Genomic DNA, 11,315 nt, shown 5'->3' with positions numbered 1-11,315 from the left:
CCACTCTTTGTTCCCAAATTTCGTTCCATTGTTTTGTTCCCAAATTTTATTCCCAGTTTTCATTCCCGGTTTCTTTTTCCTAATTTCATTCCCAGATTCCATTCCCAGTTTTTGCTCTTCAATTGTATTCCCAGTTTTTGTTCCCAACTCACATCCCATGGTTTTTATTCCCAGGTTCCGTTCCCAGATTCCATTCCCAGTTTTCATTCCCAGATTCCATCCCTGAATTTCATTCCTGGATTCCATTCCCAAATTCCATTCCCAGATTTCATTTCCAAACTCCATTCCCGGATTCCATTCCTGGTTTTCACTCCCAGTTTTCATTCTCACATTTCATTCCCAGCTCCCATTCCCAATTTCACCCCCAAATTTTGTTCCCGAATTCCACTCCCAAATTCCATTCCTGGATTTCATTCTCCCTTTTTCTGACACCCAAATTCCATTCCTGGATTCCATTCCTGGTTTTCATTCCCAGTTTTTATTCCCAAATCCCATTCCCAGGGTCCGTTCTCTTTTTTCCCCTGAAATTCCATTCCCAGATTCCATTCCCAGATTCCATTCCCAAATTCCATTCCCAGATTCCATTCCTGGTTTTCATTCCCTGGTTTTTTCCCCCAAATTCCATTCCCAAATTCCATTCCCAGTTTTCATCTCCAGATTCCATTCCTGAATTTCAGTCCCCGTTTTTTCCCCCCCGAATTCCATTCCCTTTTTTTCTCCCCCCCAAATCCCATTCCCGGTTTTTATTCCCACATTTTATTCCCAATTTTCCCCCCTCAGTCGGTGACCCCGTTCCAGGCCCTGGGCCCGCTCCTGGCCCTGCTGGCCCCGCCCTGCTCCGATGGAATTCCCGGGGGTTATTCCCAAATTCCATCCCCAAATTCCCATTCCCGAATTCCCATTCCCGAATTCCCATTCCCGAATTTCATTCCCAAATTTTATTCCTGAATCTTATTGCCAGCTTTTATTCCCCAAATTTCATTCATGGATTCCATTCCCAGAATCCATTCCCAGTTTTCATTCCCAGATTCCATTCCTGGCTTTAATTCCCTGGGTTTTTTTCCCCCAAATTCCATTCCCAGATTCCATTCCTGGTTTTCCTTCCCTGTTTTTTTTCCCCCAAATTCCATTCCCAGATTCCATTCCTGGTTTTCCTTCCCTGTATTTTTCCCCCAAATTCCATTCCCAGTTTTCATTCCCAGATTCCATTCCTGGTTTTTTTTCCCCCGAATTCCATTCCCAGTTTTCATCTCCAGATTCCATTCCTGAATTTCAGTCCCCGTTGTTTTCCCCCCAAATTCCATTCCCGAATTCCATTCCCTTTTTTTCTCCCCCCCAAATCCCATTCCCAGTTTTTATTCCCACATTTAATTCCCAAATTTAATTCCCATTTTCCCCTGCAGTCGGTGACCCCGTTCCAGGCCCTGGGCCCGCTCCTGGCCCTGCTGGCCCCGCCCTGCTCCAATGGAATTCCCGGGGGTCATTCCCAGTTTTTATTCCCAAATTCCATCCCCAAATCCCATTCCCGGTTTTTATTCCCGGTTTTTATTCCCAAATTTAATTCCCATTTTCCCCTCAGTCAGTGACCCCGTTCCAGGCCCTGGGCCCGCTCCTGGCCCTGCTGGCCCCGCGCTGCTCCGACGGAATTCCGCAAATCCGCCGCGATTCCCTGGATTGCGTCCGGACCCTGCTGCGCATCCAGCTCTGCTACCAAGGTGGGGGAAAATTCCCAAAAAAAAAAAAAAATCCCGATTTTCCAGGGGTCCTCAGACCCGATTTTCGGGAAATGGTTTTCCCAAGGTTTTGGGTTTGGGAGCGTGCAGTTCTCAGGTTGTCCTGCAGGGGGCGCTGCTGAGAGGGAATTCCATGGAAATTTTGGGGTTCAATCCCATCCAATTCCAGCTTTTTTCCAAGGAATTCCCAGAATTTTAGGGTTGAATCCTAAAGAGGGAATTATGTGGGATTTGGGGATTTTTGGGAATGGTTTTCCCAAGGTTTTGGGAGCATGCAGTTCTCAGGTTGTCCAGCTGAGAGGGAATTCCATGGAATTTCATGGGAATTTTGGGGTTCAATCCCATGGAATTCCTGGAATTTTTGAGTTTCCATGGCATCCATATTCCGAATTTTCCATGGAATTCTGGGAATGGTTTTCCCAAGGTTTGGGGGATTTGGGAGCGTGCAGTTCTCAGGTTGTCCTGCAGGGGGCGCTGCTAAAAGGGAATTCCATGGATTTCAATGGAATTTTGGGGTTCAATCCCATCCAATTCCAACTTTTCCATGGAATTCCTGGAATTTTTGAGTTTCCATGGCGTCCAATTCCGAATTTTCCATGGAATTCTGGGAGTGTTTGGGGTTTTTGGGGATTTTTGGGATTTTTTTGGGAATGGTTTTCCCAAGGTTTTGAGGTTTGGGAGCGTGCAGTTCTCAGGTTGTCCAGCTGAGAGGGAATTCCATGGAATTCCATGGAAATTTTGGGGTTCAATCCCATCCAATTCCGGCTTTTTTCCAAGGAATTCCCAGAATTTTAGGGCTCAATCCTAAAGAGGGAATTATGTGGGATTTGGGGATTTTTGGGAATGGTTTTTCCAAGGTTTTGGGAGTGTGCAGTTCTCAGGTTGTCCTGCAGGGGGCGCTGCTGGAGAGAGAATTCCATGGAATTCCCAGAGATTCTGAGGTTCAATCCCATCCAATTTCGACTTTTCCATGGAATTCCTGGAATTTTTGAGTTTCCATGGCGTCCAATTCCGAATTTTCCATGGAATTCTGGGAGTGTTTGGGGTTTTTGGGAATGGTTTTCCCAAGGTTTTGGGGTTTGGGAGCGTGCAGTTCTCAGGTTGTCCAGCTGAGAGGGAATTCCGTGGAATTCCATGGGAATTTTGGGGTTCAATCCCATCCAATTCCGGCTTTTTTCCAAGGAATTCCCCAAATGTTTGTGGTTCAATCCCAAAGGGGGAATTCCATGGATTTCCATGGAATTTTGGGAGTTCAATCCCATCCAATTCTGACTTTTCCATGGAATTCCTGGAATTTTTGAGTTTCCATGGCGTCCAATTCCGAATTCTCCATGGAATTCTGGGAGTGTTTGGGGTTTTTGGGAATGGTTTTCCCAAGGTTTTGGGGTTTGGGAGCGTGCAGTTCGCAGGTTGTCCAGCTGAGAGGGAATTCCATGGAATTCCATCGAAATTTTGGGGTTCAATCCCATGGAATTCCTGGAACTTTTGAGTTTCCATGGCATCCAATTCCAAATTTTCCATGGAATTCTGGGAGCGTATGGGGTTTTTGGGAATGGTTTTCCCAAGGTTTTGGGGTTTGGGAGCGTGCAGTTCTCAGGTTGTCCAGCTGAGAGGGAATTCCATGGAATTCCCAGAGATTCTGAGGTTCAATCCCATCCAATTCCAACTTTTCCATGGAATTCCTGGAATTTTTGAGTTTCCATGGCATCCATATTCCGAATTTTCCATGGAATTCTGGGAGCGTTTGGGGTTTTTGGGAATGGTTTTCCCAAGGTTTTGGGATTTGGGAGCGTGCAGTTCTCAGGTTGTCCTGCAGGGGGCACTGCTGAGAGGGAATTCCACGGAATTCCATGGAAATTTTGGGGTTCAATCCCATGGAATTCCTGGAATTTTTGAGTTTCCATGGCGTCCATATTCCGAATTTTCCATGGAATTCTGGGAATGGTTTTCCCAAGGTTTTGGGGTTTGGGAGTGTGCAGTTCTCAGGTTGTCCAGCTGAGAGGGAATTCCACGGAATTTCATGGAAATTTTGGGGTTCAATCCCATGGAATTCCTGGAATTTTTGAGTTTCCATGGCATCCATATTCCGAATTTTCCATGGAATTCTGGGAATGGTTTTCCCGGGGTTTTGGGGTTTGGGAGCGTGCAGTTCTCAGGTTGTCCAGCTGAGAGAGAATTCCATGGAATTCCATGGAAATTTTGGGGTTCAATCCCATCCAATTCCGGCTTTTTTCCAAGGAATTCCCCAAGTGTTTGTGGTTCAATCCCAAAGGGGGAATTCCATGGATTTCCATGGAATTTTGGGAGTTCAATCCCCTCCAATTCTGACTTTTCCATGGAATTCCTGGAATTTTTGAGTTTCTGTGGCTTCCAATTCCAAATTGTCCATGGAATTCTGGGAGCGTTTGGGGTTTTTGGGGTTTTTGGGAATTTTTTGGGAATTTTTTGGGAATGGTTTTCTTGAGGATTTTTTGGGATTTGGGAGCGTGGAATTCTCGGGTTGTCCAGGAGGGGGCAATGCTGAGACGGGATTCTATGGAATTCCATGGAAAATTTTTGGGATTCAATCCCAAATATCCAACATTTCCATGGAATTCTGGGAATTTTTGGGGGTCTAATCCCATAAAAATTCCAACATTTTTTCCAAGGAATTCCCAAAGTTTTAGGGCTGCAATCCCAAAGAGAGAATTCCAGGAATTTTTGGGGTTGGATGGGTAAATTCCAGCTTTTCCCAAGGAATTTCTGGAGTTGATGGAGTTCCATCCCCTTAATTCCGGACTTTTCCAAGGAATTCCCAAAATTTTGGTGTTGAATCCTGAAAAGGGAATTCTGTGGAATTCTGGGAATTCTAGCATTCAATCCCATCCAATTCCAGCTTTTCCCAAGGAATTCCCAAAGTTTTTGCGTTCAATCCCATCCAATTCTGAATTTTCCATGGAATTTTTGAGGTTCCATCCCATAAAATCCCAACTTTTCCATGGAATTCCCAGGGGTTTTTGAGGTTCAATCCCAAATTCTGATTTTTTCCATGGAATTCCAAGAATTTTTGGGGCTTTTTGGGAATGGTTTTCCCAAGGATTTTTTGGGGAATTTTGGGGTCAGTTTTCCAGAGGTTTTGGGGGAATTTTTGGGGTTGGTTTTCCTGACGTTTTTGGGGGATTTTTTGAATTTTTGGGATTGGTTTTTCTGATTTTTTTTCGGGATTTTGGGAATGTGAAGTTCTCATCTTGTCCAGCAGAGGGCGCTGCTTCCCTTTGGAATTTTGGGAAGCGCCCAGAAAGAAAATTTCATGGAATTCTGAGAATTTTTGGGATCAATCCCATCAAATTTGCCCCAAAAATTGGGAAAAAAAAATCCCAAATTCCCTCTGGAATTCCATGGCCTGGATGATTCCCAAGGATTTTTCCAAGCTCAAAATTCCCATATTTTCACTTTTCCCAAATTTTCCTGGAATTCAGTCCCAGTTTTGGGGCTGGAATTTGCTCAAAAATTGGGAAAAATCACAAAAAATCAGGAAAAAAAATCCCAAATTCCCTCTGGAATTCCAAGGTCCTGATGACCCCCAGGGGCTTTTCCAAGCCTAAAATTCCGGAATTTTCTCTTTTTCCCGAATTTTCTGGGAGTTTTTAGGTGTTCCTTCCCAATTTTGGGGCTGGAATCTGCCCAAAAATTGGGAAAAATCCCAAATTCCCATTTTATTTTCTGGGATAATGATGGGTTTGGATGAATTTGATGACTTCCAAGAATTTTCCAAGCCCAAAATTCCCAAATTTCCCTGAAATTTTCCAGAGGTTCCTTCCCAATTTTGGGCTTTTCCAAGGCCAAAATTCCGGAATTTTCTCCTTTCCCAAATTTTCCTGGAATTTTCCAAAGGTTCCTTCCCAATTTTGGGGCTGGAATTATCCCAAAAATTGGGAAAGAAATCAGAAAAAATCTGGAAAAATCCCAAATTGCCTCTGGAATTCCATGACCTGGATGATTCCCAAAATTCCCAAATTTTCCTGGAATTTTCCAGAGGTTCCTTCCCAGTTTTGGGGCTGGAATTGGCCCAAAAATCAGGAAAAATAAAAAAAAAAATCAGAAAAAAAATCCCAAATTCTCTCTGGAATTCCAAGGTTTGTTTGGACTCAGTGATTCCCAGGGGTTTTTCCAAACCTAAAATTCCAGAATTTTCTATTTTTTTCCAAATTTTCCTGGAATTTTTCAGGGATTCCTTCCCAGTTTTTGGGGCTGGAATTGGCCCAAAAATCAGGAAAAATCCCAAAAAATCAGAAAAAAAAAATTCCCAAATTTCCTCTGGAATTCCAAGGTTTTTCCAGAATTTTCTTTTTTTCCCAATTTTTTTTTTTTGGGATTTGGTTGGGAATTTTGGGAATTCTCATTTTTTCTCCAGGATTTTCTCGGGATCACCGGGACGAGCTGGTGGAGGGGCTGGAAGAGCTCAAGGAGGGGCTGGAAAATCCGGATTTTTCCGTCCTTTTCCACACCTGCAGCCGGATCGGGCTGGTGAGAAAGGAAAATTTGGGATTTGGGGAATTTTGGGAATTTTGGGGGAATTTTTTGGGAATTTTTTGGGAATTTTTTTGGAATTTTTAGGAATTTTTTTAGAATTTTTAGGAATTTTTTTTCCTTTTTTATTTTGATTTTAGGTGGGATTTTATGGAAATGTTGGGGAATTGTTTGAGACTTTTGGGGGGATTTTATGGGAATTTTTTGGGAATTTTTTGGGAATTTTCAGAATTTTTTGGGAATTTTTAGGAATTGTTTTTAGAATTTTTAGGATTTTTTTTCCTTTTTTATTTTTATTTTAGTTGGGATTTTATGGAAATGTTGGGGAATTGTTTGAGATTTTTGGGGGGGATTTTATGGGAATTTTTTTGGAATTTTTAGGGAATTTTTAGGACTTTTTTTAGAATTTTTAGGAATTTTTTTTCCTTTTTTATTTTGATTTTAGGTGGGATTTTATGGAAATGTTGGGAAATTGTTTGAGATTTTTGGAGGAATTTTTTGGAATTTTTAGGAATTTTTTTAGAATTTTTAGGATTTTTTTTCCTTATTTATTTTGATTTTAGGTGGGATTTTATGGAAATGTTGGGGAATTGTTTGAGATTTTTTGGGGGGATTTTATGGGAATTTTTGGAGAATTTTGGGAGAATTTTGAGGCAGGGATTTTTGGGAATTATTTCTGATTTTTTAGAGAATTTTTTGGGGTTTTTCTTTTAATATCTGAGAATTTTTTGGGGATATTTTTGAGAATTTTTATGGAATTTTTGGGAATTTCCTTGGAATTTTTTGAAGTTTTTTTTTAATTTTGGGAATTTTTTTTTAATTTTTAGGATTTTTTTAGAATTTTTAGGAATTTTTTTCCTTATTTATTTTGATTTTAGGTGGAATTTTATGGAAATGTTGGGGAATTGTTTGAGATTTTTTGGGGGGATTTTATGGGATTTTTTTGGGAATTTTTAGGAATTTTTTTAGGAATTTTTAGAATTTTTTTTTCCTTTTTTATTTTGATTTTAGGTGGAATTTTATGGAAATGTTGGGGAATTGTTTGAGATTTTTGGGGGGATTTTATGGGAATTTTTTGGGAATTTTTTGGAAATTTCCTGGGAATTTTTTAGAGAATTTTTAGGAACTTTTTTAGAATTTTTAGGATTTTTTTTTTCCTTTTTTATTTTGATTTTAGGTGGGATTTTATGGAAATGTTGGGGAATTGTTTGAGATTTTTGGGGAATTTTTAGGAATTTTTTTAGAATTTTTAGGATTTTTTTTCCTTTTTTATTTTGATTTTAGTTGGGATTTTATGGAAATGTTGGGGAATTGTTTGAGATTTTTTGGGGGGATTTTATGGGAATTTTATGGGAATTTTGGGAGAATTTTGGGACAGGGATTTTTGGGAATTATTTCTGATTTTTAGAGAATTTTTTGGGGTTTGTTTTTTAATTTCGGAGAATTTTTGGGGATATTTTTGAGAATTTTTATGGAATTTTGGGGAATTTCCTGGGAATTTTTTGAGAATTTTTTGGGAATTTTGGGAAATTTTTTTTTAATTTTTAGGAATTTTTTTAGAATATTTAGGAATTTTTTTTCCTTATTTATTTTGATTTTAGGTGGGATTTTATGGAAATGTTGGGGAATTGTTTGAGATTTTTGGGGGAATTTTATGGGAATTTTTTGGGATTTTTTAGGAATTTTTTTAGATTTTTTAGGATTTTTTTTCTTATTTATTTTGATTTTAGGTGGGATTTTATGGAAATGTTGGGGAATTGTTTGAGATTTTTGGAGGGATTTTATGAGAATTTTTTTCGGAATTTTTGGGGAATTTTTAGGAATTTTTTTAGAATACTTAGGATTTTTTTTCCTTATTTATTTTGATTTTAGGTGGGATTTTATGGAAATTTTGGGGAATTGTTTGAGATTTTTTTGGGGGGATTTTATGGGGATTTTTTGGGAATTTTTTGGGAATTTTTAGGAATTTTTAGGATTTTTTTTAGATTTTTTAGAAATTTTTTTCCTTATTTATTTTGATTTTAAGTGGGATTTTATGGAAATGTTGGGGAATTGTTTGAGATTTTTTGGGGAGATTTTATGGGAATTTTTTGGGAATTTTTTGAGAATTTTGGGAATTTTTTTTTTTAATTTTTAGGAATTTTTTTAGAATTTTTAGGATTTTTTTTAGAATTTTTAGGAATTTTTTTCCTTATTTATTTTAATTTAGGTGGGATTTAATGGAAATGTTGGGGAATTGTTTGAGATTTTTTGGGAATTTTTTGGGAATTTTTTGGAGAATTTTTTGGAATTTTTTTAGAATTTTTAGGATTTTTTTTAGAATTTTTAGGAATTTTTTTTCCTTTTTTATTTTGATTTTAGGTGGGATTTTATGGAAATGTTGGGGAATTGATTGAGACTTTTTGGGGGGGTTTTATGGGAATTTTTTGGGAATTTTTTTTTTAATTTTTAGGATTTTTTTTAGAATTTTTTAGGATTTTTTTTAGAATTTTTAGGATTTTTTTCCTTATTTATTTTGATTTTAGGTGGGATTTTATGGAAATGTTGGGGAATTGTTTGAGATCTTTTGGGGGGATTTTATGGGAATTTTTTTGGAATTTTTAGGAATTTTTTTAGAATTTTTAGGAATTTTTTTAGAATTTTTAGGAATTTTTTTTCCTTATTTATTTTGATTTTAGGTGGGATTTTATGGAAATGTTGGGGAATTGTTTGAGATTTTTTGGGGGGATTTTATGGGAATTTTTGGAGAATTTTTAGGAATTTTTTTAGAATTTTTAGGATTTTTTTTCCTTATTTATTTTGATTTTAGGTGGGATTTTATGGAAATGTTGGGGAATTGTTTGAGATTTTTTGGGGGGATTTTATGGGAATTTTTTTGGAATTTTTTGGGGAATTTTTAGGAACTTTTTTAGAATATTTAGGAATTTTTTTCCTTTTTTATTTTGATTTTAGGTGGGATTTTATGGAAATGTTGGGGAATTGTTTGAGATTTTTTGGCGGGATTTTATGGGAATTTTTTGGGAATTTTGGGAAATTTTTTTTTAATTTTTAGGAATTTTTTTAGAATTTTTAGGATTTTTTTTTCCTTTTTTATTTTGATTTTAGGTGGGATTTTATGGAAATGTTGGGGAATTGTTTGAGATTTTTGGGGCAGGGATTTTATGGGGATTTTTTAGGAATTTTTTTAGAATTTTTAGGAATTTTTTTCCTTATTTATTTTGACTTTAGGTGGTATTTTATGGAAATGTTGGGGAATTGTTTGAGATTTTTTTGGGGGGATTTTATGGGAATTTTTTGGGAATTTTTTGGGAATTTTTGGGAATTTTTTTAGAATTTTTAGGAATTTTTTTTCCTTATTTATTTTGATTTTAGGTGGGATTTTATGGAAATGTTGGGGAATTGTTTGAGATTTTTTGGGGGGATTTTATGGGGATTTTTGGAGAATTTTGGGAGAATTTTGGGGCAGGGATTTTTGGGAATTATTTCTGATTTTTTAGAGAATTTTTTGGGTTTTTTTTTTAATTTCTGAGAATCTTTTGGGGATATTTTTGAGAATTTTTATGGAATTTTGGGGAATTTCCTGGGATTTTTTTGAGAATTTTTTGAGAATTTTAGGAATTTTTTTAGAATTTTTAGGATTTTTTTTAAATTTTTGGGACTTTTTTTTCCTTATTTATTTTTATTTTAGGTGGGATTTTATGAACATTTTTGGGAATTGTTTGAGATTTTTTGGGGGGATTTTATGGGAATTTTTTCGGAAATTTTTTGGGAATTTTGGGAAATTTTTTTTTAATTTTTAGGATTTTTTTTTAGAATTTTTAGGATTTTTTTTCCTTATTTATTTTTATTTTAGGTGGGATTTTATGGAAATGTTGGGGAATTGTTTGAGATTTTTTGGGGGGGATTTTATGGGGATTTTTTGGGATTTTTTGGGAATTTTTAGGAATTTTTTTAGAATTTTTAGGATTTTTTTCCTTTTTTATTTGGATTTTAGGTGGGATTTTATGGAAATGTTGGGGAATTGTTTGAGATTTTTTGGGGGGATTTTATGGGAATTTTTTGGGAATTTTTTGGGAATTTTCAGAATTTTTTGGGAATTTTTAGGAATTGTTTTTAGAATTTTTAGGATTTTTTTTCCTTTTTTATTTTTATTTTAGTTGGGATTTTATGGAAATGTTGGGGAATTGTTTGAGATTTTTGGGGGAATTTTATGGGAATTTTTTGGGATTTTTTAGGAATTTTTTTAGAATTTTTAGGATTTTTTTTTTAATTTTTAGGATTTTTTTTCCTTATTTATTTTTATTTTAGGTGGAATTTTATGGAAATGTTGGGGAATTGTTTGAGATTTTTTGGGGGGATTTTATGGGGATTTTTTGGGAATTTTTTGGAATTTTCAGAATTTTTTTGGAATTTTTAGGAATTTTTTTAGAATATTTAGGAATTTTTTTTCCTTATTTATTTTGATTTTAGGTGGGATTTTTTGGAAATGTTGGGGAATTGTTTGAGATTTTTTGGGAATTTTTTGAGAATTTTTAGGAATTTTTTTAGAATTTTCAGATTTTTTTTTGGAATTTTTAGGAATTTTTTTAGATTTTTTAGGATTTTTTTTCTTATTTATTTTGATTTTAGGTGGGATTTTATGGAAATGTTGGGGAATTGTTTGAGATTTTTGGAGGGATTTTATGAGAATTTTTTTCGGAATTTTTGGGGAATTTTTAGGAATTTTTTTAGAATATTTAGGATTTTTTTTCCTTATTTATTTTGATTTTAGGTGGGATTTTATGGAAATTTTGGGGAATTGTTTGAGATTTTTTTGGGGGGATTTTATGGGGATTTTTTGGGAATTTTTTGGGAATTTTTAGGAATTTTTAGGATTTTTTTTAGATTTTTTAGAAATTTTTTTCCTTATTTATTTTGATTTTAAGTGGGATTTTATGGAAATGTTGGGGAATTGTTTGAGATTTTTTGGGGAGATTTTATGGGAATTTTTTGGGAATTTTTTGAGAATTTTGGGAATTTTTTTTTTTAATTTTTAGGAATTTTTTTAGAATTTTTAGGATTTTTTTTAGAATT

The 11,315-nt window shown here is 35.7% G+C and overlaps 1 protein-coding gene across 1 annotated transcript in view; it reads left to right on the top strand.

The window, feature by feature from the left end:
• Positions 1-11,315, top strand: part of MROH1 (maestro heat like repeat family member 1) — a 157,184-nt gene that overhangs the window by 76,310 nt on the left and 69,559 nt on the right. Inside the window, exons 14-15 of the mRNA XM_074558509.1 lie at positions 1,580-1,715; positions 6,127-6,239. Coding sequence (XP_074414610.1) covers positions 1,580-1,715; positions 6,127-6,239 — 249 coding nt within the window. The remainder of the gene's footprint in view (positions 1-1,579; positions 1,716-6,126; positions 6,240-11,315) is intronic.

The sequence above is a fragment of the Zonotrichia albicollis genome, chromosome 1 (assembly GCF_047830755.1).
Source record: "Zonotrichia albicollis isolate bZonAlb1 chromosome 1, bZonAlb1.hap1, whole genome shotgun sequence".
NCBI classification, from domain to species: domain Eukaryota; kingdom Metazoa; phylum Chordata; class Aves; order Passeriformes; family Passerellidae; genus Zonotrichia; species Zonotrichia albicollis.
Note: the sequence above shows the minus strand (reverse complement) of the source record. Positions and strands in the feature narration are given on the sequence as shown.